General features: G+C 38.7%; 3 protein-coding genes across 13 annotated transcripts in view; 1 reads left to right on the top strand and 2 right to left on the bottom strand.

The window, feature by feature from the left end:
- Positions 1-4,527, bottom strand: part of snx1a (sorting nexin 1a) — a 20,953-nt gene extending 16,426 nt beyond the window's left edge. Inside the window, exons 1-2 of the mRNA XM_037766230.1 lie at positions 4,392-4,527; positions 563-716 (exon numbers count right to left, since the gene is read on the bottom strand). Coding sequence (XP_037622158.1) covers positions 563-709 — 147 coding nt within the window. The 5' untranslated portion in view covers positions 710-716; positions 4,392-4,527. The remainder of the gene's footprint in view (positions 1-562; positions 717-4,391) is intronic.
- Positions 1,535-12,581, top strand: sv2 (synaptic vesicle glycoprotein 2). The gene is made up of 13 exons (XM_037766231.1): positions 1,535-1,915; positions 3,921-4,019; positions 4,416-4,577; positions 5,701-5,863; positions 6,150-6,271; positions 7,599-7,762; positions 7,860-7,940; positions 8,232-8,327; positions 9,095-9,183; positions 9,745-9,872; positions 10,624-10,719; positions 10,869-11,028; positions 11,464-12,581. The coding sequence occupies exons 1-13, from the start codon at positions 1,828-1,830 to the stop codon at positions 11,645-11,647; spliced, it is 1,632 nt and encodes a 543-aa protein (XP_037622159.1). The 5' UTR covers positions 1,535-1,827; the 3' UTR covers positions 11,648-12,581.
- Positions 12,582-13,787: 1,206 nt separating this feature from the next.
- Positions 13,788-26,403, bottom strand: part of LOC119486819 (AP-3 complex subunit beta-2) — a 54,252-nt gene continuing 41,636 nt past the window's right edge. For 7 of the 11 annotated variants that reach the window (XM_037767237.1, XM_037767236.1, XM_037767240.1 and 4 more), the window contains exons 20-27: positions 25,492-25,657; positions 25,288-25,375; positions 24,970-25,079; positions 24,596-24,824; positions 22,891-22,975; positions 21,495-21,592; positions 19,173-19,311; positions 13,788-17,844 (exon numbers count right to left, since the gene is read on the bottom strand). In XM_037767237.1, the coding sequence (XP_037623165.1) occupies positions 17,658-17,844; positions 19,173-19,311; positions 21,495-21,592; positions 22,891-22,975; positions 24,596-24,824; positions 24,970-25,079; positions 25,288-25,375; positions 25,492-25,657 (1,102 nt within the window). In that variant the 3' untranslated portion in view covers positions 13,788-17,657. The remainder of the gene's footprint in view (positions 17,845-19,172; positions 19,312-21,494; positions 21,593-22,890; positions 22,976-24,595; positions 24,825-24,969; positions 25,080-25,287; positions 25,376-25,491; positions 25,658-26,403) is intronic. The other 4 variants (XM_037767243.1, XM_037767242.1, XM_037767241.1 and 1 more) reach the window with 1 other exon arrangement.

A 26,403-nucleotide genomic window follows, 5' to 3' on the forward strand; every position in this document is an offset into this window, starting at 1 on the left:
ATAGTGTTAAATATCACAACAAGCTGTTTTAAAAGCTAGAAACTAGTGGATTTTCTGCATTAAAACCACCCCAAACTGCTTTGATCATTTAAGTTACAGTAAATGCTGTTAAGTCACATTATAACAGTTGAATATGTTTACGTTTCTTACAGTTTCCTGGACGTTAAAACAAGCTTTAATGTTAGTCAACGCCCTCCTAAAAGTTTGGTGAAAGGCACCTCATTAGCTTTCCTTAGCTGACGTTAGCGAACTGGCAGTTAATGTCAGTTGGTTAACTGGCAGTTAATGTCAGTTAATGTCAGTTAGTTAACTGGCAGTTAATGTCAGTTAGCTAACTGGCAGTTAATGTCAGTTAATGTCAGTTAATTTCAGTTAATGTCAGTTAACTAACTGGCAGTTATGGTCAGTTAGTTAACTGGCAGTTAATGGCAGTTAGTTAACAGGCAGTTAATGTCAGTTAATTTCAGTTAATGTCAGTTAACTAACTGGCAGTTAATGTCAGTTAGCCACTTTAGCTTAGCGTGAAATCAACGGTTAGTTTAACGTCCCGGTTCTCACGTACCGCGCTCAAGAAGAGGTCTTCCTCTCCGTCGTCGTCGTCGTCTTCGTCTTCATCACTGTCTCGACCTCCGACTTCTTCAGAGTCCAGCACATCTTGGTCCTCGGAGTCCGGGAACGGAGGAGGACTGCGCTCCGAGCTGGTCGCCATCTTCAATCTTCTTAACACACACACACACACACACACACACACACACACACACACACACACACACACACACACACACACACACACACACACACACACACACACACACACACACACACACACACACACACACACACAAGGGGGAGGCAACTAGTGATGGGAATTTCGTCTCTTTTTAGTGAGCCGGTTCATTTGGCTCAGCTCACCAAGAAGAGCCGGCTCTTTCAGCTCCCAAACATCTCTTCATTTTAACACTTCTGCCTTTTTATAATTCAGCCAAATTTAGCTTTAGCTGTTATGACCTATGATTAGTACGTGTGCACATATATCACTTAAATTATTCAATATAATTATACTAAACTCTATAATTTCCAGAATACCATAATTTTACATGCTGCTTCGTTTCCGACTGTCACTCATCTTGTCTGGTATTCGTGCACCGCACTCCTCTCTCTCTTTCTCTCCTCCTCTCCCTCCTGCTCTGTACCTGTAGACCGTCAGCGCGCCGCACACCCCCGCCTCTCCCTGCTTAATGGTCTGTCATCACCTAACGTCATTAACACAACATTCAGTCAGTGCATGGAGTGCCCGTGGCGCGGAGAAGATCGTCCTATCATTCTGCCTTGAATTAATAAAAAAAGAAAAAAGAAAACGGCTCTCGGACACAGGTCGATGTGTCCTTGAGCAAAACACTTCACCCCAAATTGCTCCTGAAGGCATAGCCATCGGTGTGTGAATGAGTATTTAGATTAGATCTTGATGGGCAAAGTTGGCACCTTAGTAGCCTGTGCCATCAGTGTATGAATATGTGTGTGAATGGGTGAATACTGACATTTAGTGTAAAGTGCTTTGAGTGGTCGGAAGACTAGAAAAGCGCTATATAAATTCAAGTCCATTTACCATTTAACATTTAAAAGAGCCGGCTCTTTGAACCGGCTCGTTCGCGATCGACACATCACCACTCTCTCCCTCAAGTGATTTTACTTCCTGGTCCTTCTTGTCAGGTTAGCTTCACGGTTAGCTGCTAGCTGTTAGCAGTGATGAGTCAGATGAGCCGGTGACATGGATCAGTTTTAATCATCAGAGCTCATATCAGAAACGTCCGGTATTTATTTGGGGGGATGTCTCGTCACGTGCGTACCGGAGACCCGGAGGCTCGAGAGCCGCTTCTCACCGGAGAACACCTGGAGGAGCTGAACTCTGATGAAGGTAACAGATGTTGTTGCTCCATCACTTCACTTACTGAGGTTTAGTTCATGTTATCTGGTAACTTTACTTACTAGTTACTTTCAGTGATGTAGCCCAGAACAGAGGATCTTAATTAGGAGGAAAAAGTACAATCTTTACCTCTGAACTGTAGAGTAGAAGTATAAACTAGTATAAAATACTTGAGTGAAGTAAAAGTTCCTCAAAACTGTAGGCTACTTAATTACAGCACTTGAATAAATGTACTTATTTTTACTATTTTTATTTGTTTATGTACTGTACTTAAATGCATTTTGAGGAACTTAACACCAATATTGTAGTTTTTTTTTTTTTTTTTTTTTACATTTATTTGATGACTTTACTTTCTACTTACTATGTACTATTTACTTTAAGTGATGGAAAGTAACTAGTATAAAATAGAAATACTTGAGTACAAATTCCTCAAAATTGTACTTAAGTACATCACTTGAGTACATGCACTTGTTTACTTACTTTTTATTCTGCCTAGTACTGTACTTAAGTACAATTTAGAGGAATTTGCTTGGCACACAAATGTTGTATTTTTTTTTAACATTTATTTGATAACTTTACTTTCCATCACTGAAAGTAAAGTGGTGTTTAATAACCAGACACTCCCTGAGATGAAAAATATCCTCCAATAGTTCTCACCTTATTTAACTGTAAGACAGTTTTATCTTTGTTTGTTTTAAGGGCAGCCAAAGCAGTTTTATTAATGCAAACATAACTAGGCACCATCAAGGTCTTACAGTATTTGCAGACTGTCAAGACACACGATTTATAGTGTATGACTCAAAATATCCCTCCAAGAATCATCTCCAGTAACTAAGTACATTTACTCATTTTGAGGAACTTGTACTTTACTCGAGTATTTACATTTTATGCTAGCTTTTGCTTCTACTTCACTACATTTCACAGGGAAAGATTGTACTTTTAATACATCTGCAGCACATTTCCTCTTTATTAAGATTCTTCTGTTCTAGGCTACCTAGTTACTTTCCATCACTGAAAGTAAATAGTAAATAAAGTTATCAAATAAATATATAAAAAAAAAAGTACAATATTTGTTGTCTAGTTTATACTTCTACTCCACTACATTTCAGAGGTAAATATTGCACTATATTTTACTCCACTACATTATTATTTAACAGCTGTAGTTACTGGTTACTTTTCAGATATTACATAAACAAAACATATAACAAGCTTATAAAACACATGCGTGCAAATTGCTATGTGCATTTTTCACTTTTTTCTAATTTTTTACAGAGCAAACGATTGATTGATTATTGGGAAAATAATTGATGATAAAAATAATAATTATTTTCTCAATTAATCGGCTAATTGTTATGCATATAAAATGTTAGAAAATAGTGAAAAATGCACATCACAATTCCCCCGAGCCCAAAGATAATCAGTATGACATTATATAAGACAAAGACAATCAACAAATCATCTCATTTGAGAAGCTGGAACCAGGGAAATTTTGGCATTTTTGCTTGAAAATAAATTACTTTAATGATTGATCAATTATCAAAATAATTGCTGATTCATTTTCTGTTAATCAATTAATCTCTTCAGCGCTACAAACTGTAGAAGACACGCAGAAACCAACCAGTACTCCTATACTGGAATACTTCCTGGCCAGAGCTGTTCTGTATATCAGTTAGTTTGTGGTAATTTGGTGAAAAACAAAATATTCTTAAAACTATCAACTTTACGTCTAGTGACAATTTCTTCTATTTGACTCCATACTGCGAGATGAGGTGTTGATTATCGCTGCATAATAAGACCAACGTCTTTCAGAGGACGATGTGGTCAAGTAGTAGAGTGCTTAGAGAGTTTCCCATCAGCTATCATTAATATTTCATCTCTTTTATACCAAGTGTGTGGTTTGATATGCACCAACAACAACATTAACATCTTATAAATATCCCTTTTATCTGGAAGCTCTTGACTTGTTTGTGTTTGTGTTTTTTTTGCTGCTTTTTAGGTGAAGTCATTTTCGAGAGGAGCTCCTCAAACATCTCACGTGATGCCGGTGGGAGCGCTCACAGAAGATTAACGTATGAGGAAGCAGTAGAGGAAGCAGGTAGAACGTTTGATGGTGTTTTTGCTCTTAAACATCATAAGTACAATAAAATGTAAAGGTAAAAGTTAACATATTGTTGCAGCTTTGTGGGGGGAAAAAATCCTGATATCTAGATATCTCACTTTAAACAGCAGGATTACATCTTTCTAAGCTGAAAAATACACCGTCCACAAGATAAAAACATGGTATTTTTCCTAGTCTAATAAAACTAAGCTTTATAGTGTTTGTTTACAGTGTCTATAAAACATCCTGACATGTAATACTGAGGTGTCTGTTGACCGTAATGGGCAGGGCAGCTAGTCTACATTACTGTTGAGTAAATCAAAAATAGGTCATCAGGTGATTGTTTAATCTCTCTCTTTGTTTACTCACTCTTTGTTCTGCTTTCGCTCTCAGGTTTTGGTTTGTTCCACTGGCTGCTGTTGGTGGTGTGTGGTTGGGCCAACGCCAGCGACGCCGTGGAGATCCTCTGTGTGTCTTTCCTGCTGCCGACGGCGCGCTGCGACCTGCTGCTCAGCTCCTCTGACATGGGCCTGCTCACCGCCAGCATCTTCCTCGGTGAATCACAATCAGTTAATAAATCAGTTATTGTACCTGAGCTGACAGAAAAAAAATTAATCTGCAGTTATTTTGATAATCGATTATCGTTCCAGATATTATTTATTTTAAGTTAAAATGCTAAATTTTCTCTGGTTTTGGCTTCTCAAATGAGAGGTTTTGCTGCTTTTCTTTGTCATATAAGACAATAAATTGAAAATATTCGGGTTTGCATAAAACATGCACGTTAAAGACATCACTGTAGGCTCTGAAATGTTTTCTTTTCTTTACATTTTATAGATTAATCGATTAATCAAGAAAACAATCGACTGACCAGGGACATTTCACCTGTGAATACAATAACACAAGATATTTAATCCCCCGGAGCAACACCATGTTACCAGTAGCGCTGCAACGATTAATCGATTAGTTGTCAACTATTAAATGAATCGCCAACTATTTTGATAATTGATTAATCTGTTTGAGTCATTTTTTACGAAAAAAAAAGTTAAAATTCTCTGATTCCAGCTTCTTAAATGTGAATATTTTCTGGTTTCTTTACTCCTCTGTGACAGTAAACTGAATATCTTTTGAGTTGTGGACAAAACAAGACATTTGAGGACGTCATCTTAGGCTTTGGGGAAACACTGATTGACGTTTTTCACCACTTTCTGACATTTTATAGACCAAACAACTAATCGATTAATCGAGAAAATGATCAACAGTTAATCTAGTTACCAGTGAACGGTGGCATCTCTCTCATACCTCCGAAAATGTTTTGAATTAGTCACAATGAATGTGACTCAGCGGTGTTAAAGCGAAGAGCTAAAACTAGATGAAAAAAACAAAAGGAAAATTAAAATATAGGTTGTTTTTTTGGTTAAATCCCGAATGTAATGTAATGTAATGTAATGTAATGTAATGACAAAATTATAAACAAACACATAAGGTGGTGCAGTGTAGAAGGACTAACACTAGATTTTAAAAATGTTGCCAACATATAAAAAAAATGAGCCTGAACTATTGAATCTAGTTGTAAAATGAATACTATTCTATTTCTCTGCTACAGCTGTACTATCTGGCTCTGTGTACACTGTGCTTAGAGCTAATGCTTATGTTGGTTGTCTTTATTCCTGTTTTCTAGGAATGATGGTGGGCGGCTACATGTGGGGATACCTGGCTGACCAGAGGGGGCGTCGCCGGGTCCTGGTCGTGTCCCTGACGGTTAACGGGGTGTTTGGCGGTCTGGCCAGCTTTGCTCCGTGGTTCTGGCTCTTCCTGCTGCTGCGGTTCATCAGCGGCATCGGGTGAGCTCATGATTTGTATATGTTTTACATGTTTTCTTCTGAAGTTATTTAGCCGACGGACACACACACTGAATGAAGTATGTTTCCATGTTTGCAGAGATGCAATAGGTCGTAGTTTTTATCCCTACAACACCTACATGTTCCCTCATGAAGGACATTTTGGGAAATGGTTTAAATCACTTGAGTTGTGCCCTCCTTTGACCAACCAGTGTAACTTTTTGAACTCGTCAGAACGGGCCTCCAAAATGAGTTGAGTAACTACTCAAGAGGAATTTCACCTCTGCAGGGTCGGCGGGTCGATTCCTGTTATCTTCTCCTACTTCTCTGAGTTTATGCCCCGACTGAAGAGAGGTGCGATGATCAGCGCTCTGGCCACCTTCTGGATGGCAGGAAACATCCTGGCTGCAGGTGGGAAGACTACTAAATAAAACAATATCAGTGTTGCAGGATAAAAACATCATTTTACCAAAGTTGTAAGCACAAGTGCACCGGTGTTATGAGAAACCTCAGTCACATGATAACATTCAGTGTGTATTACACGTTAGCCTGCTGGTGTAATCAATCTGCCTTTTAATGACATTTTGAAAAGCACAGATGCTACAAATAACCTTAATGATGGCTCTGCTCTGTTTAAGTGTTCTTGTGACATCAAAGGTTAACAGATCTCTTCCATTAGCCGTGGCTAGACAATTATATTTTCCATTTTCTCATTGAAGGTTTTGTTTCATTGATCTTTCTAAAAAGCTGAAAGATGCTAGTGGAGTTTTCTGTCCATATTATATTACTGCTAATTTCAAACTAAGATATAACATCATTTTGTTAGCAGTGAACAACAACATACAAGCTTAAATGTAATAGATTCAACATCTGAAAAGCAAAAAAAAAGAGCTGCAACGTTTAAGCAATGAATCAATTAGTTATCAACATTTAAATTAATCGCCAATTATTTTGATAATCGATTAATCGGTTTGAGTAATTATTGAAGAAAAACAAATGTCAAAATTCACTGATTCGAGCTTCTTAAATGTGAATATTTTCTGGTTTCTTTACTCCTCTATGACAGTAAACTGAATGTCTTTGAGATGTGGACAAAACAAGACATTTGAGGACGTCATCTTGGGCTTTTGGGAAACACTGATCGACATTTTTCACCATTTTCTGACATTTTATAGACCAAACAACGAATCGATTAATCGAGAAAATAATCGTCAGAATAAACAACAATGAAAATAATCGTTAGTTGCAGCCCTATACTCCAAAAATACTAATTTTGGAAATATTTTCCTTTTTTAAATTCATATGTATTTGTAATTTTCCTTTATTCGATAGTGGGTAGCAATACAGACAGGAACTACAGGGAGAGACAGAGAGGGGTATGATATGCATCAAAGGGGACATTGCAGTTATATAGTAAAAGCTTTATCCACTAGCCCTCCTAAACTTTTCTTTTTTGTCCCTACAAACACATTTAGAAACTGGAAATCAGTGTCTGTTGTAGCTAAACAGAATCATCCAGTGGCTGAAATCCCAGAGCTGCAATAATACAAAGTTTAATCAGTTTGTTGTTGTCTTAAAAACCTTAATGATATTGATAAATCTCTCAAGGCTAAATATTTAGACTTGTACATTTTTGGGTGAAATCATTCAAATAAGACAAAAAGAACACAGATTTCTGAAATGGAAAAAATGTAGCTCCTTGTGTTTACTATAATGAGTGACTGTGTTTTGTCTGCAGGTCTGGCCTGGTTGGTGATTCCAAGAACCTGGGCTCATGTCTCACTGGGAACGCTGGACTTCCAGAGCTGGAGACTGTTTGTGGTGCTCTGCTCCGTTCCCAGCCTCACCTCAGCCCTCCTCTTCAAGCTGCTGATGCCTGAGAGCCCCAAGTTCCTCATGGAGGTATTTAAAGGCCAGACCAGTTGTCATGTTTGTTTGCAGCCTGCTGCTGTTTTTCACTTCTGAGCTGTCTTTGAGATTTCTGTCCCATCTTTGCCAGGCGGGCTGCGAGAAAGAGGCGATCCGTGTCTTCCAGCTGATGTTTAAACTGAACACGTGGGGGAAAGGAAAGAATTTACCGGTATGAACTAAATTATATTCTCATATGCCTGATTCATGATCATTGTTTGATGGACAAATTGAATGTGTTAAGCTTAATTAGACAGTGAAAAACGATTGAACAAAAATATTGTACCAAAAAAAACAAAATAGTGCAAAAGGTAAAGTCAAAAGGGAAGTGATATTTGTAGTAAATTATTTGTGTGGTTTGTTCGAGTTCTCTAAACACTTCCTTCCTTTATTCTGCAGGATAATAATAATAATAATAATCTACTACTGAAAGTGTTATGACTCATCTTGAACTCTTTTGAAGGAATTTGGTTTACGCATCAGCTCCAAGAATAGAGGCGAAAAGGAGACCAGAAGCGGGGCTTCACGTAGAGAAAGACTCGCCTGCTTTTTGAAAAAGGTAAAAGAAATGTCACAAATCCGGACAAATGCCCAGTTTTATTCCAACAGCCAAAGATATTTAATTTACTTTAATATAAAACAGAAAAAGCTAGAAAAAAAAATTATTTTAGAAGCTGAAACTGGTAAATTTTTAGCATTTTTGCTTGAAAATTTACCAAAACGATTTATCATATATCAAAATCACTGCTGATTATTTTCTGTCGATTGACTAATCGATTAATTGTTTAATTATTTCAGCTTCCATCCAGGTTTACTGTGTCGTTATTTGATTTAACATGTTAATTTAGGAGTATTCAACTTTTTAAAGCTGTTAATATACTGCATTTATTCTGTACATTTCAAGAAATATTCTTCTTATTTATACTATTCTTGCATTTATATTTAACACTCTTAATAGATCCCACTCCTCAGCATTTCTTTTATTCACTCATTTACACTGTGGTTATATATTGAATGTGTTCGATGCACATATTTGTACATATTTCTGATATTTCTCATTTCTTATTTATTTATATTTCTCTACATATATTGTGGTATATATTGTAGCATTATGTACATAATTTACATACTACTTTATTTTTATTTTTGTTATATTTCTTAATGCTTATATACAGTATGAGAGCAACTGTAACGTCACACTCTCAGTTGTCCAGTTTGCCCGGTTGGTAATCCAACCTTCCAATAAACTAATAATTATTACTGTTAATTATTTCCTTGATAATTGCTATTTGTCATTTAAAATAATGTCTTTGGTTTGACTTGCAGGCCGTGGTGCCCGTTAAACGGATGTTTAAAGGTTCACTCAGATCCAGGAGCATCGCGTTGCTCGTCGTCTTCTACTGCATCTCCTTCGGGTGAGAAATCCCATCTGCATGTCTACATAGAAAGTTGTGTACGAGTTCAGGGCTTTTATTTATCATGTGTATTTTAAAGAGGACTTATTGTGCTTTTTCCCTTTCCTGTGTTGTATATATATTTTTTTTCCATGAAAAATGTCTGGAAAGTTACAAAGTCCACTCCAAAGGGAGTTACTCTGCACAGAAACTCTGCTCCTGAAATGCCTGAAACGCCTTGTTTGAAGTCCCGCCTTTTCTTCTGTAATGCGGTGATGTCACCAAGTAACACATTTGCATAATACCTGCCTAGCAGCTTGTTTGGAATGCCCTCAAACAAAGCTAGTTAGAGCGGAGCTGGAGCAGAGTCTGAAGAGTTTGGTTTTGGTTGACCAATCACAACAGTGGGCAAGCTGGCCAAATCAGAGGCACTGAACAAAACTGCAAAAAAAAAAAAAAAAGATGTTCCTCTTCAACAGCTCGTCTGTGATGCTTTTTACCAAACTACTGCGTTCTCAGTGTAGCACTTGTGCATTTAAGTATAGTTTTATATTAAAAACTGTTCCATTACTGTGTGTGTAGTTACTACGGGCTGTGGATGTGGTTCCCGGAGCTGTTTGAGAGGATTGAGGACGGCGGCTCGCCCTGTGCCAACGTGTCCCTGCCGTCTCCGCTCCACAACCAGAGCTGCTACCCGGTCAAGACAGCAGGTGTGTTTCTGGGATGACAAAGAATTTATGAAGCTTTTTATTGCAGTCAGCAAACACAGAACGGGAAGTGAAGCACACATTTATAGCTCAGCCACAGAAGAAAGTATGGAGTTCAATCATATTCCCTCGCCATCTCATGAAAGCACACTTTAATAATATACGAATAGAGTTAGAGAAGGTATTGATAACATTTAGAGGTGTGTTTAAAACAAAGGTTATGCAAAAAAAAAATCAAAAGACCCTCAAAACACTGAGCTCAGGGTGCTTTTAGACTTGTGGATGCAGGTCACTTAATTTCTTTGTCTCAATAAATGTTGTTATTCTTTTGCAAGACAATCTACTTTGGTACCTTACATTTGAAATTCAGTTCTGACTCTGAAAGACAAACAGCACCAGATCATCAGACTAACACCCGAAGACTCCTTGAACATTTATGTTTAAGTATATTGTGTTTCCTCTGTGAATTGGAGACTCTAAATTGCCTCTAGATTTGAATAAAGTTTACAAAATAAATGAATAATAAATGGGTTTAAATTGAGCTTTTCTTTATTTTCCCCCATAATTAGTACAAATTTACATACAGTAGTTCTTTCCAAGAGAACTACAGACCTGTAAAATAAAGCATTACCCATTGTGTCCCACCCCACTGCATGCTGGGATACATATGTAAGCTCCAGCCCCCTGCGACCCAGAAACAGATTAATCTTGTGTAGAAAATTGATGAATGGATGTTTATTTTTTTACCTGACAGTGTATATGGAGGGCTTCATCATTGCTGTATCAAACTTACCGGGAAACATCTTCACCATTCTCGTGATGAATAGAACGGGAGGAAAAGCTCTACTGTGTGAGTATTTCAGTTTTTATCAACATTTATGAACTTCTTTATCACAAGATCACGCTGCTAATAAGTGTCTATCAACGTAACCAGTCAGTTTTTATACCTTAAATGATGTCTGACCTTAATTCTCTCCACCTTCTTTGTTGCGTCTCCAGCCTGCAGCCTGCTGGTGTCCAGTCTGAGCGTCTTCCTCATCTACGTGGTCCAGACCAAAGCCCAGAGTCTGATCGTGTCCTGCGTCTTCAGCGGCGTGTCCGTGATCGCCTGGAACTCCCTGGACGTGCTGGGAACGGAGCTCTACCCGACTCAGCTACGGTAACTTTTCTTAAAAGTTTAGCAAAGTTCATAAAAGTGTTTTAGATTTCTCTGTGGATTCGGATTTTTAATTACTTAAATATCTTTGTGAGTTGTTCTACTGAACTCCAATTAAATTATATCACTTAATTTTTTTATGTTCTGCCTATGATCTAATGTGATGCTTCCTTTGCTTTATTTTTTTCTTTTTCCAGCCCAGATTAAGATATCGTACTTTATTTTATTCCCTTCAAAATAGACTACTTCCTGTGTTGTTCTACAAGAGGTAGAAGTAGAAGGTTTATATGATTACATTTTGTCAGCGGACAAATATTAAATTAAAATAAATAAGCAGGAGTCTTCACAGTTTGGTTATGCACCTATTAAATGAGCTCTGTTTTTAATACACCAACAGCTGCTCACCTGGTGTTTCTTCTTCTCCCGTCTGTCTTTCAGGTCCTCTGCTCTCGGTTTCTTCACAGGAGTGGGCCGAGTGGCGGCCATCATGGGTAACGTGGCCTTCGGGAAGTTGGTGGACACAAACTGCGCCGTGCCGGTGCTGCTGGTGTCGGCTATGCTGCTGACCGGAGGACTGGTGGCTCTCCTGCTTCCACAAACCAAGCAGACTGAGCTCACCTGATCAATCAGAAACTACCTTTATAAATAGATTATTATAAAACATCCTCTTTAACGTCCTCATGGAAGCAGACAGGAGGGTCGCTGCCTTTGTTCTGTGATTGTTATCTCCTGTTTCTGCTCCCAGACGATGTTTGAATCCTGTGCCTTCTGTCGTCTCCCTGTGCCTTCATACGGTGCCTCGTTTATAATGCCAACAATAAGAGAAATTGTCAAAAGACAATAGGGACGGTCTCCACCTTCCATGAATTATTATTCAGGGAAGTGAGTAAGGAGAAAAAGAAATGCAGTTGTACTTCAGTGTATATAATGTGAGCTTGTGAGGATTAAAATCCTTCAGAGTGTGAAGGACACCTTTAGAAAGTTTGTCAGTATCAAACTCTTATCTTCTAAGTCAAAGAAGTAGTGTTGAACATGATGTTTCTGGAGTATAATCGGCGGTGGCATTAAAGGTTCAGTTATAAAAAGTCACCTTGAACTCAAAAAGGATCTTGAAGGATGTTTCAGGATTTTTACGTGTTGCGTTTGACTATCTGGTTAGTCGATCTATCGGTTAAAGAAAAACACTGCACGTTCCACATCTGTTTTACTGTAATTTACTATGTAAAATGAAGAATCACAAGTGTCCTCCAAATCCCAGGTACATCTTTATGCATACTGTAGGTTTGAGAGGCGACTCAGGACTCATTCTGAACCCAATCTGCCATTTTGCTGCACAAACTGGACCACACCAGTTCATCCGCATTCCTGTGGAAAACCAAAGATCACAATCAGTTTAAAAAGGACCAGAACAGGTACAGACCTTTACTGTATATCTGAGTTGCCACATTGTTGATGGGCTCATATTCCCATCAGTTATTCCATAAAGCTGTCTGTACTCTGAGACTACTGAAGAAGTTTGTTTTTAAAAAATAAACTCTTATTTTTTGTTCATCTCAGCAGTGTGTGTGTTTTACTGTAATAACACCTACACTCTCATACAGCTCAGGTTTTACTGAACACCAGCGGTGGAGGAAGTTAAGTTAAGGAAGTACTTAAAGGAACAGTGTGTAACATTTCGGAGGATCTGTTAGCAGAAATGGAATATAATACACTATGTTTTCATTCGGGTATAATCACCTTAAACTCATGTTTTCGTTAGCTTAGAATGAGTCCTTCATATCTACATAGGGAGCGGGTCCTCTTCACGGAGTCCACCATGTTTCTACAGTAGCCCAGAACAGATAACCCAAACACTGGCTCTAGAGAGAGCCTTCACGTTATTATGTTACCTGAAGGCCACCGTAGTTCTCCGACACACTTGTGAAACTGCGGTAACGTGAGCCGCAGAGTGTAAAACCGTGGTACCGCCAGCCGGCGTCTGACTTCCGTTGCTCCTAAAGTAGCGTTATTAAGGTAAAGACGACCTCTGAGCGAGGCGAACGGTGTTACCACGGTTTTGCACTCGGCGGCTCACGTTAACGCAGTCGTGGAAAGGGAGGAGTGAGCAGAGGGGTACTCAGTTGGTTGCAATCTGCAACCACACCACTAGATGCCGCCAAATCCTACACACTGTACTGTCCGTAAACTGTTGCACCAATACAACAGTATAAAAATACTCCACTACAACTAAAAGTCCTGCATTCAAAAACTTCCTTAAGTAAATGTACATAAGTAGTATCAGCAAAATCTACTTTCAGTATCCAGAGTAAAAGTACTCGTTCTGCAGTAAAATGTCCCCTGTAACTGATATATATTATATAGATTACATCATTAGAATGTGTAAACAGCATTTTACTGTCAGAAACCGCTGGTTTAATGTTTAGCAATATGTTTTTATAAGCTTATTAAATGTTTTGTTTATGTAAATCTGATTCCGAAAAGAACAGATGTAGTCAAGTAAAGGTACAAAATTTCCCTCTGAGATATAATGACGTAGAAGCATAAAGTACAGTAGCATAAAATGGAAATACTCAAGTTCCCCAAAATTGTACTCAGAACAGTATTAGAGTGAATGTACTTACCGGTAGTAACTTTCCACCACGAAAAAATGAGGGCGTCTCCTGAAATGTTTTGACATTTTAAAGGAAACATTCGGCAAACTGTCAGAAACTCTGAATGGATGGATTATGGAGTATATGATTTAAGAAAATACAGAAGACACGTGAGAATGTATCTGTATTTTTTATTTGTATAATAAATAAACTTGTAATACTTCAGGACCACATTTCACAACCACACACACGAGTATGAATAAAACATACTTTGGATATTTGAAAGCCGATGCAGTTTGCCAGACAAATAATTTTATCCACCTGTTTCTGTGAAAGCAGTCTCTCTCTTTCAGTGGGTTTTTACATTAAAAGTAGAATTTCTTACTCTTTACATTCTTCATCATGACTGTGATGCAGTGTGACTGGATATTTCAGGTCTGACTGGTTTAAACGGTAAACAATGCAACAGGTACAAAAAAAAAGGCCAAAATAAAACTGCTGCTTGCCGCTCAGTTTTCTACGACGAGGGCTGAAGTTTGACTGTAATGTACTCCTTTGGTAAAACACATATTCCAACAGTAAAGAAAACAATAAATAAATAAATACACAGATAGTTTGTTAAAGATAAGAAAACGTGCAGCTGCTGGACACATGAGGGTCCGTAACAAAAGAGAAGCCACATCATGACCTCTGACCTGAAATCAAAACAAAAGGCATGAAAACAATCTCGCCTGACAAATGACATCAAGGTAACACTCAACTTGAAAGAGTTATCATGAGCACTATTTAAATTATTATCTATAGGTATTATAATTTATTCTCATGAACTAAATGCTCACCTTTAGCCTGACATAGTCAAATCAGATTTTAGTGAAAGTTTGTTAAATATAGTAAATGTAAGCTATGTTTACAGTACATTTTTAGCAGGGAAGGCTACAGTTTAATCCTAAATGAATATTAAGTTAGATAAAACCACTCTTATGTCTGTATGTTAGGCTAAATATGTAGTTAGCAGCCCGTTAGCTTGACATAAACACTGGAAACAGGGAAAACAGCTAGTCTTTCTCTATCCAAAAGTAATAAAATCTGCCTACAAACACTTCTAAAGCTCACTAATCAACACTTTATATCTTGTTTGTTTAATCCACACAAAAACCCAAAAGTAAAAAAACAACAAATAGTACTATCTTGTTACTTTTGGAAAGAGCTAGCTGTCCTAAACTGAGCTCGTCTCCTGACGTCAGCTAACGGGACAAACATGAGAGTGATGTCGAGCTTCTTTATCTAACTCAACAATAAAGCAAATATTTCCCAAAATGTTGAACTATTCATTAAAAAAATCCATTAAAAGGTTGTGTTAAGTCCAAAGTTTCAATTGTGAATTTGGTAAAACATTAAACGATCGACAGAAAATTAATCGGCAGCTATTTTGATGATCGATTTCAATCTTTGAAGCCCAAATGCAAAAAATAAAACAAAAAAAATCTCTGGTTCCAGCTTCTTAAATGTAAATATTTGCTGGTTTTAATTTGAATACATTTTCTTAATTTTATATAGTATTAAACTGAAAGTTTTGGGGTTTTATATGAAACAAGACCTGATGGAAGCTGATATTTTCTCACATTTTATGGGCCAACGATGAATCAATGTATCAAGGAAATAATTTGGAGATTATTCAATAATTAAAATCAGTTAAGCCTGAGAATTTGGTGACCTACGTTTAAATTTGTTTCAGTATTTTTTAAAGATGTTTCTGCAATTCTGCCATAAATAACATTTACAGTGCATCAGAAATTTGTGAGAAAGCGTTTTCTCAAGTAAATTTATGAATTTATTTTTCAAGATTTGTATCATGTAGCAGTCGAAAAAAACCTAATAATTTCCTACTTATTATTCAGGGTTATAATATCATGATGTGTTTCTTGAAGATTTCAAGTCAAGTGTTATTTTGAGTCATTTTGGAAAACAGCTAGTTTAACGTTTGCCAGGTCAATATTCAGCGCCATCACACCCACACACACTCACACCTTTACTTATAGTAGCACTGTATTACATGTTGCAATACATACAATAACATTTATACATCTTCAGGTTTTATAAATGCCCCACTTATTGTAATGAACGTGTGCACTATGACAGCGAGGCAGACGCTTAAAATCGCAGAATTTGAGATGAAGATCCGTCTTTATTCCCAGGAGCAGTTGAGTTGTTGATTAACAAAGTTTATTGTGCCAAAGAGGAATGATTCAGTTATTTATAGGTAGTTGTTGTCTCAGTCGAGCCTTCATGCTACATTCAAGGTATGACTTCAAATAACTGGATGATTATGCCAATCTTATAGTTTCATTGTGGTGACGTGTTTTGGGGGAATTTATACCTACAGTATAATCTATCACTTATATTATTTACATCTTAAATCAGTCTGATAGCTAATAACTTAACAAGCTACAATTGATGTGACAGATTTGTGCATTCGCTTTTCAAAGAATAAGAATTACTTAACTTGGGCACCTTATTTCTAAAGAAAATAAAGTACATTTTATGGGTGAAACTGGATAGTTTTTTTTAATTAATTTTTTCAGAATAAGGTTAGAGAAAGACCTTCTTTTGTTTTGACGAAAAAAAAACCCATTGCAAAACCTTCTACCACATTCCATGGTCTTCCTCAGCAGATGGAGTTGTTATCACATGAGCTAAGCATGTAAGTAGGTAAGGTCACGTCATTACAGGTGTTCATATTTTGGGGGTTTATCATTGGGTTGTGGATTGCCTCTTTTTTGCTCTTCATCCTCCAAGACGGGGATGTTCTTCCTGATCCCAAAGTCAAATCTAAACAGCATTCATTCATTTTTATGCTCCACATTATCTGGAAAAAACTCCCAGAAAACTGTAGAAAAATCTCCAACTCTCCAAACGTCTTTTACTTCAAAGCTTAAAACTTGATTGGTTTGTTACTGCCTTCTTTATTTAATTTAACTGTGGACTATTCATTAATGTTTCCTGCAACTTTGATTCTCCCGTTTTATTTATTTATTTATTTATTTTCTCAATCGTATTTTCATTTTCTCTTAATGCCTTTTTAAGTCATGTTAAAGTTACTACAAGGCACATTTAACTGGAAATGAAACAGTCTCAATGTAATACTGATGCCTCTATATGACCTATATAAGTAAATGAGACCATCAGCGAGAAGATTTGTACATAGTTATTCTTAATGTTTGTCATCGGCGCCACCGGACCGGAATCAACCCACTGAGGACAGACCCAGATCCGGTTTCGCTGCCGCCTTTTCGACATCGACGCCACACTGTTGGAGACCATCAGACCCTGCTGCAGTAGAATGAGAGGTTTTCTAAAGGGACTATGGTGCTCGGAAACACTCCCACTTTTGTCCACAGGGACCGCCAAAATCAACACTAGAGTAAAGTTCCTTGTTTCGAGCTCTAAGTACTTTGAATTGCAAATAAATTGCCTTGCCTTCATTCAGCCTTAGTCCATGACAAGCGAGTAACTCCATCTGCTGAGAGGAAGGCCACAAGATGTGGTTGAAAGCGTAGAAAACGTTAAGTAAGTGGACCTTGTGTTTTGTCATCCAGTGAGCAAAACACTCAGATGTAACCAGATGGGAGTGACTTCTAATTTTTAGTAGATTTAACGTTTAAAAGATGCACAAATCTTTTTTTTGAGTTGAATCAGATATTCTAATATTGGCTCCTCAAGGAAGGAAAATACGTTGCAAAATAAGTATTTTTGGATAATGACATGTGAGAGACTTTAAAAGGAAGAGAGGGATTTCATATCAGGTCATGTCTGATTGTCGTAAACATCACGTACAGCTGTGGCATTCGGTGAATATAGGAGTGATTTCTAAAACTAGAGGGCTCTTTAACAAAAACCACAAACTGGAGTTAAAACGTTCCGGAGACTTCCTCGCCGACGCGGCTAACAGGAGAACGGAGGAGATGCTACACGTGTGGTGGACGATATGTGAGAGGAGGTGCGTTGGGGCGTGAGGGGGCAGAGGGGCAAAAAGGTCACACGTCACTGCGTCAGAGCCAGGAGGATGTCCTTCACCAGCATCGTGCCGATCACCATTTTCTCACAGTTGATCGTCAGCTGGGCGGCTCCATCCTCTTTGGTTCCCACGGTGACCAACACCAGGCTGCCGCTGGTCACCGTCCTGCCGGCGAACCTGTGGAAAGGATGATCAGGAGGAGGAACAGGAGGACTGAGGTCAAAGCAGCAAAGATCGGAAGTAAAGATGAAGCAACAGAATAAAGGAGGGATACACATGAGAGTCAGTCAGCAGGTTTGTCAACAATTAGGCACAATAATGAACTCTGAGTCATCTATGAATGGTGCTGTAGAGAAACTAGCATGAAAGCTTTCCTAAATGGCCTGTGGTGGAAAGTAACTAAGCATTCAAGTACTGTACTTAAAGGGCGGGTCCATCTGCGTTCTTTTTTTTGTCTTTTTCAAATGGCCCACTCAGCTGTTGCAAAAAGCAGTGACGTAGGCTACCAAAGTGACCTAATCAATAAGGTTATGAATAATGAGAACTCTAGCACTAGCTGAGTCAAAGTTTGGATTTTTTGAAGTGGGATTGTATAAATACTCCCCGCGTTCTGCGAGGTTAAATTACTGCTTTTGTGAATGTAGTCCGGTGGCTTTGAAAAGAGCGATATAACAGCTTCAGTCCCCCGTCAGAAAGGGACGTCTGATGGCGACGTAAAGCTGTTGTGGACTGAGGCAGCAAAAAATCAATATCAGCTTGAGTGTACGCTATATTTAGAGTCCTTTCACCGCTTTACCTCGCCATCAGACAGCCCTTTCCAACAGGGAACTGAAACCGTTATATCGCTGTCTTCAAAGCCACCAGACTCCATTCAGTAAAACAGTAATTTTACCTCACAGATCACAGTAGTGTGAGCGGATTTATCTTTTTTCATCTCTAGAGCTGCATCGGACTTCTGCCAAAGTCCAGGTCTGTCCTCTCACACTCAGACCACCTCTCGCAGGCAGTCTTGGACCGGTTGTTTTTGTCCGCACCAGAGTACAATTTTTGCGTTCACGACTGCCCAAACGAACCGCACCAGAGTTGGATTAAAACAGACTAAATGTTGACTTGTGAAAGCGCCCTTTGCACAATTTGATGCTAATACGTTTGTGCTTTTACTTAAGTAACATTTAAATGCAGGACTTTTACTTGTAACAGTATTTCTACATTGTGGTATTGCTACTTTTACTGAAGTAAAAGATCTAAAACACTTTGGTAAACCAACCCTTTAAAGCTGAAATCTGCTCCAAACACTGACAGTGTACCAGTTTGTGTTATTGTTTTTATGCTACTCCACCACAGAGGTGGATGTATTAACAATTCATGGATTAAAACACATCACTCACAGTAGCTTTTACTGATTGAAATGTGTGAATATAAACAAGATCTTAGGCACGATTGCTCAGATTTAGATGAAACTTGAAGGGATGATGCATCTTTTTCTAACAGACAGCGTAAAGCACACTTAGACCTGCTGATATTCATTCTGATCTCCTCACCTGCACTCTTTATCTGAACCACAGGGGACTCTGCTGAGGTTGGCGGCGGTGGTCACCCTCTGGACGATGGCGTGTTCGTTCCGGCACTTTACGTCCAGGGTTAGCTTCTCCGTGATCTCGTTCATACCCATCAGCTGACCTGCGGAGGAGGGAGCAGAGCGCTGGTCAAACTGGAGAAGCTCTAAAGTTGTAGCTGCTGCTCATTCTCTCTCTTCCAGCAGCATAAAATGCAAAGCGGTTATTAATAACACGGCGATACATAACAGGGTGCTGCTTGTACAGGATCAGTGTGGGAGTTTTATATATGAAATCAAATTAATTTTTTTAGGATATCTGCCAGCTACAGACATATACAGTATTATACACAGATACTGTATATAGGGCTAACACTATGGTGATTTGATGTAAGACTCAGTACATCAATGATTACAAAACGCTACTGAAACTTAAACTGGAATGCACTGATGCTTCCCACTGAACAGAGTAGAGGAGGGACTCTGGTCTATTAGTGGATTCAAAGCAGTAAAGACACAGATGTGTTCATGAGGTTTACATGTAGTTTGAAAGTAATAATTTGCACCAAAGCAGTTTTCTCTTTAAGCACTAATACTCTTATTTGCATACATTTTGGAGATTTGCAGGTCAAAAGACATAGAGATGTCTGGTTTTGGATAATTTTTTTTAGTGTGTGGTGTTAAAGTTTCATGAGGCTGTGATTATCCTAGAGGTCACCACAGGTCATTTTATACAGTGAAGTCAAGTTTAAAAAAATGGTTTCAATACAATGAAATGGCTACTATGGGGACTAACATCATCACACATGAATACAGTTGAGCTCATTGGATCCACAAGAGTCTCAGCTTTACAGTGATACCCAATTTATATAATTCCAAGACTATTTAGGGACTATACTGAATGCATACAACTGCATGGTTTTTGACCAAAACTGCATGTGATTATCATAAAGTGGGCATGTCTGTAAAGGGGAGACTCGTGGGTACCCATAGAACCCATTTTCATTCACATATCTGGAGGTCAGAGGTCAAGGGACCTCGTTGAAAATGGTCATGCCAGTTTTCCCTCTCTAAATTTAGTCTAACTTTGGAGCGTTATTTATCCCCCCCTCCCTGTTGGTATCAATTGATTCATTAGGTTTTCTAGTTTCATATGATACCAATATCTTCACTCTAGTTTTAAGACTGAGCCCGCTACAACCTCTTAAACACAGACATGTTGGCCGAGATTGTCAGCAAAAAAAATGTATGCAACATGTGACAAGTGGTTACAAGTAGACAACGATTTGTTTTACGGGGTCCTGAAAAAAGAATCGGCAGATTAATCACTAATTCAAATAATTGTTAGTTGAGGTTGAAATGTAATTAAAAAAAAGCTTTTACTCTTCAACCAAATATAGCCTCGTTTTAGACGTGTTTTGACCTGCGAATCACAAAAACAATCTGTGCTTATGAGGTTTGAAACATTGTGACGTTGCAACGCTTCAGATTCCCAACATTCAGTGGTCATCAGGAAACAGAAATATGAACGAGCCTGATGGTATTATTTTTTGTTCACACGGTGCTTGAAGAGTGAATCGGGATCAGTGGATGAGCATTTCCAGTCATTCCTGGTGCAGCAGAGTGTGAGCGGCCTTTAATAAGATGCAGGTTAGTACAGGTGAGTCTGTCTGCAGCTACAGACCTGGAGGTGCAGTTAACATGTTGATTACCAAGGCAGGAAGGGGGAGTCAGCCGGAGGCGTTAGAGGAGGGAGAAGGAGGAGGGAGGAGGGAGGAGGAGTGGGAGGTCTGTGTGAGGCTGGCTAAAAGGCAGGTGGGCACACAGATGACTGGGAAAAACAAATCTATCAACTTACCCAGTAATAGGTTCTCTATTGGGGACAGTACGAAAAGGGAGGAACCGTGGATATGACACATGTTTAAAGAGTCACTACGGGTTCGTTAGAGCTCACAACTCGCTCAGTGTTAGTCAGGACGGGAAATGAAACACTAAACAACACGAACATGCTGCTAACTGCTGTCTGTAGCTGCTCTATCAAATACTGTGGTCATATTGTATTTGAAGAAAACTGTCTGGTAAAGTGGTCAGTAAACACAACACAGTAGATGGAATTAAAAAAATAAATAGATTGAGAGAAATATGAGAAATCACTTGTGTATCCACCTCCACACAGTACAGACACACAGCAGTAGCTAACTCTTTCCCCCCTTTTATAGATATGTTTTAACGTGAAGGTAATAAAGTCACAGTGTTTTTATATTCTATATTCCTTAATAGAGGAATTTAATTTCCTTTTATCACTCACCTTGCTCCTTTTTAAACTCGTTCTCTGTCAGGAAGACGGGCCTCATCAGCTCCCCGACCGGCGGCTGAATCGACACGAAGAACTTCCTGGTGTGATTGCTGAAAATGAAGAGAGATATAAAATTATTTTTCTAAAAGCACAGGGGGATGTCTGACCTTATGTGATACAAACATCACTGCTCAATATGTTTTATTTGATTCCTCAGTGCTGTACACAAACCCTGCTAGGATGAAATTACACTAACAGTATGCTCGTTCGAAATGAGCCAGGTCTGCGCAGAATCGATCACCGGCGATCACCGCAGAGTGCAGTGCATGCTGGTTAGATTTGTGTCCAACGTGATCCCAACTTGTTTTGGAGTCATGCACATGTGGGCAACGATAACTTCACGAGATCGAGGCAGCCGCAGTTTTTAGAGCCAGGTGCCGCAGCTCTGGAGAAACTAGCAAGAGTACACTAGATTTAAAAAAAATATCCAACCAACTGAGCCCAGTGTTGCCAAATATTTTCCAATGAACGTAGCTAGCAGCACCAAAAGTCCCTAAATCTAGAGAGAAAGTCGCCAAGTCGGCAACACTGACCGTCCCTTCAGGCCTCCCTCTAAAGCCACTCCCCCAAAATTATCATAATGAATGTAAACAACGAACATGGCCATTGTTAGTGCTCACAGCTGTGGAAGACTACGGTGACGCGCAATGAGTGCACGCAGGTAGATAGGCATGTGGTCCGTCCAATCATTTCATTCGGCCTGAATAAAATGACTGAACGGATTTATTAAAGTCCTGCGACAGCCACAGATACCAGATTATTTTTTCTTTTTTTTGTCAGAGCATTTGATTTATTGATTGCTGTCAGGTTGTGATGAGAATTTCAACTAATATCACAAAAAAATGTTTCTAAAATCTTTACCAACCCTACCTTTATTCTGTTAACAAACATATCTTGTGTGCTTGATAATAATAATAATAATAATAATAATAATAATAATAGTAAATGTTATTTATATAGCACTTATCAAAACGAGTGCTTTACAAGCCAGACATAAAAAGAATAAAGGATAGAATACAATACCAGATGCACGCACATTTCCACGTATATTTACAAACAAATATAAACTACAGTTAGCCTACAGATTGGATCTAACAGGATGTAAATATTTCTGTGACTTCCTGTAAATTCTTTGAAGATTGCTGGAAAATGTCCGACTTGACCTCAGCTCTTTGTCCGCCCCCCCACTGCCCCCCCCGCCCCCGCTGCTGCTACTGCTGCTGCTGCCGCCCGATCTTGTCCACTTTCTCATCTCAAACATCGGTTCTGTGTCTGTTTTCACCCAGTACTATTAGAGGACTTCAGGGTGTTGAAACGCAGGAACATTAAAACACAGAATCCATCTCACCACAGCTGGAAGTTCGCCGCTTGTGTTGAGTCACAGAAATCGATTCCCATCACAGCTGTGGCCGTCTCACCTGCCGGCAGCAGCTCTGTCAACACACAGGAACAAAACAACAACAGTGTTGACACACGACGCACAAATAAAACAACACAAACCTTCAGTCAATACCTTTGATCTGAGATTAGACGTGTGTCCTCCACTGAAGCATAGATACTAAAAAAAATGATGTTTTCAGTTGATGTCCAGAAGGCAACGCACAAAGGTTATTGAGGAACTTTAAATTTTACTTATTTTTTTAATATGACTTAATACTTTAAATACACGTATTGTATTATTTCCTATTATTGCTTTTTATTTTTGTATAGGAACTACAAAGACATTAAGTTTACTATGAGAATCTGTGAGTTATATTGTGTACAATTAGCATGTAGTTGGGAATCGGGACACAACACCAGCAATTTTTACAAATCAGTGTTCATTTTGTCAACTATTTTAGATTTAGTCTTAAAACAAAAATGCTTATTGGTTTTAGTCACATTTTAGTCATTTTTATCCTTCATAGTTTTAGTCAAGTTGTAGTTAATGAAAAGTCATTACATTTTAGTCAATTTTTAGCCATTACTTTTAGTCAAAATGTTTCTCTCTTAATTTCAGCTATTTTTTATTATAGTCTCAAATGTGTCAAATGTCCTTCTTTAGTCATCAGATTATATTGAACATTTCAGTCAATCTAATCGAACCAAATCAATAATTTTAGTAAAAAAAAAAACTTACTCCACATAAGATTTTATCTCATCATTACCTGATGAAAAACACAGGTTGAATTATTAAGAATGCAGCTTTGCAGTTACTCCGAGTCCTCCTGACTGCGCTCATTAATGATGCGCAGTTCAGTCGCACCCACCGGTTCATTATGAGATCCAATCCGCCCACCGATCATGCAAAAAAATCATGCAAAAACCACCCGAACCCGACCTGCAAACCACCAGCTTTATGCATTAAAGTAGGACAATTGTCAGGACTGAGGACTGAGAAAACGAGATGAACTGAGCGCCGCCGCTGCAGTGCTGCTACAAATGGAATAAAATATACACCATTAACATGTAAATCCATCCAATCTTGTTTCTATAAATGCCATTTTATTCATGTATTTGCTTCTATTCTGTTGTGTCTTCATTCAACTGTATTTTATATTATTTCCTGTTTTGTTTTGTTTTGAATGTTTCACATTAGTCTACACTTTTACCATGCTCTTTACGGTTTTATGCTTTAAAATGCTTTGGTTGGATTGGTTATTTCTCTGCTGCGTTATTTATATTCATGCTCAGCCTGTCGGTCCACACAACACTTTGTGAGATTGATTCTTAATGGTGACACCCTCAGCCTGTCGTCTGGCACCACTATCAGGCCCAAAGTTCAACTTTTACACAAGAAATATAGAAGATAAATCTTTGTGTTTCTGACGATCCCTAGACTTTACTCTAGCACCACCTGTAACCTTTACATTTTTATCCACACTACAAGTTAAGGCTCTAAGAACAGGACATCGTCTGCATATTGTTTATTCCACTTAACATTTTTCTTGTCGTGAGGTATCAGCAACACTGCAGCTTCTGTTTTTTTAATAACATCAAAATGAATACTGGTGTCTTGTTTGGATCAAATAAAAACTCCAGTCCCCGTCGGGCCCCACCTGCCCGTCACTCACCGATCTCTGGAAACACTTTGACCCTCATCCCAGACTGGAGCTTCACGTCCTCCATGTGCAGGCTCTTGGTGTCGGAGGTGGCGCTGTTGGTGAACTGCATCTGCACCGCCACCATGTTGGCGTCGGGGCTGAACGGCTGTCGGCTGAAGCAGTACCCCACCGACAGACCCTCCCCCGTGATCCGGTGCAGCATCTCGTAGCTCTTCAGGGAACTGGAGGGAGAGATGGTCTGCAGGCAGGAGAGGAGGAATAATTCATCTTAAGCCTGTTAACATAACTTACCTTTGACTTCCTTTCCTACCAGGTATCATCTCTTCTACAATCTTCTCTATCAGTTTGTGAAGACACTAACCAGGAACATGTGAAGTACTTACTGCCGGAGAGAGAACGGCGTCAGACAAAGACAGTCCCTCCAGGTCGGTCACAAGGCTGTTAGACATGAAGGTGTTGACCGGCGTGACTTGAGGAGAGGGAGCCGGTTCGACTGGGAAAAAGAGACGCATGAGTGTGAGACGCATTCAAATTTAGACCTGACTGTATTCATCTATTTGTTATATTATCTCTTGTGGGGACAAGTGTTTTGTTTTGAGTTGGCACAGTCGAGTGCACCAGCTGATCCTTTGGTTCTGAAAACAATCAACAACCTCGTCCACTGACTTTTGTTTTCTCATTCAGAGAGAAAAAAAACTCACAATCATCGAAGTCGAGCAGAGACATTTCTTTCTTCTCTTTCTTGCTCTCTTTCTTGACCGGCTTAGCAGGAGGTTTAGATTCAGTTGCCTGGAAGGAGATGAAAGAAAATGTTACTTTGTGAAATCTAAATACTGGACTGTTTGGTCCATAAGTCAATGAGTGTGTTTTAGTTTTATTTTTTTTCGTGTTTCTTCTTTTGATACCTTTTTTTTCTTTTTGACTTCTGCCTCAGACTCCGAGTCTTCAGACTCTGATTGGCTGCTTTCAGACTCGCTCTCGTCCTCCTCATCGGATTCAGACTCCGAGTCGCTCTTACGTTGTTTACTCTTCCTCTCGTGTTTCCTCTCTTCTTCTTCACTGCTCTGCTCGCTGGAAAAGAAAAGCAAAGTTCAGAGGTCCCATTTAGGATCCTGGAGTTATTATTATTATTATAATTATTATAAGGGATGGGACCGATTCTACTGTATAACAGAGCGCTGCAGGAATGAGTCCTAAAACCTGGAAATGAGTTAGCATTTTAGCACTTTCGGTTCCTTCGTCTGGAATTCTATGGGTTTTTAGTTAGATGCCTGAAATAAGGTCTGTGGTTTACACAAGATTTTGTTCTACGATATAAAATATGTCAGTAAATATGACAATTTGTGAATGAATTAATTAATTTTGAAGCTTTTATGTCTCTTAAAAAAGGCGGTTACTAACAAGTGGCTAAATGAGACTACTAAACGTCGTCATGCCGAACACTAGTCCGCCTTTAGCTTAGTGGTGGTGACGTGAAGTCATGCGACCGTGGTGTAGTTTGTTCATAGGCGTTAGCTTTTTACTTCTGGCGATTGCATTTATGGTTCAAATATCATAAAAGTGGTGTTCATTTGTGAAGATTATCTTGCTGAACAAAAGTTGTAAATATCATAAACGTTTGTTTATGAGCTTTTTTTCTGCAATAATCCAAAACCCAATGGAACAATCCCATTGGCTTTTTGTGCACTCTATAGAACTACCTATCACACTAAACTTGATCTGTGAAATGGGTGTACGAGAAGAGAATAAAGTGACCACCGTTAACCACAAAGTGGACTTTCAGTACGAAATGAAAACATGTTAAAAAGTCAAGATGG

The sequence above is a fragment of the Sebastes umbrosus genome, chromosome 4 (genome assembly GCF_015220745.1).
Source record: "Sebastes umbrosus isolate fSebUmb1 chromosome 4, fSebUmb1.pri, whole genome shotgun sequence".
Classification (NCBI taxonomy): Eukaryota; Metazoa; Chordata; class Actinopteri; order Perciformes; family Sebastidae; genus Sebastes; species Sebastes umbrosus.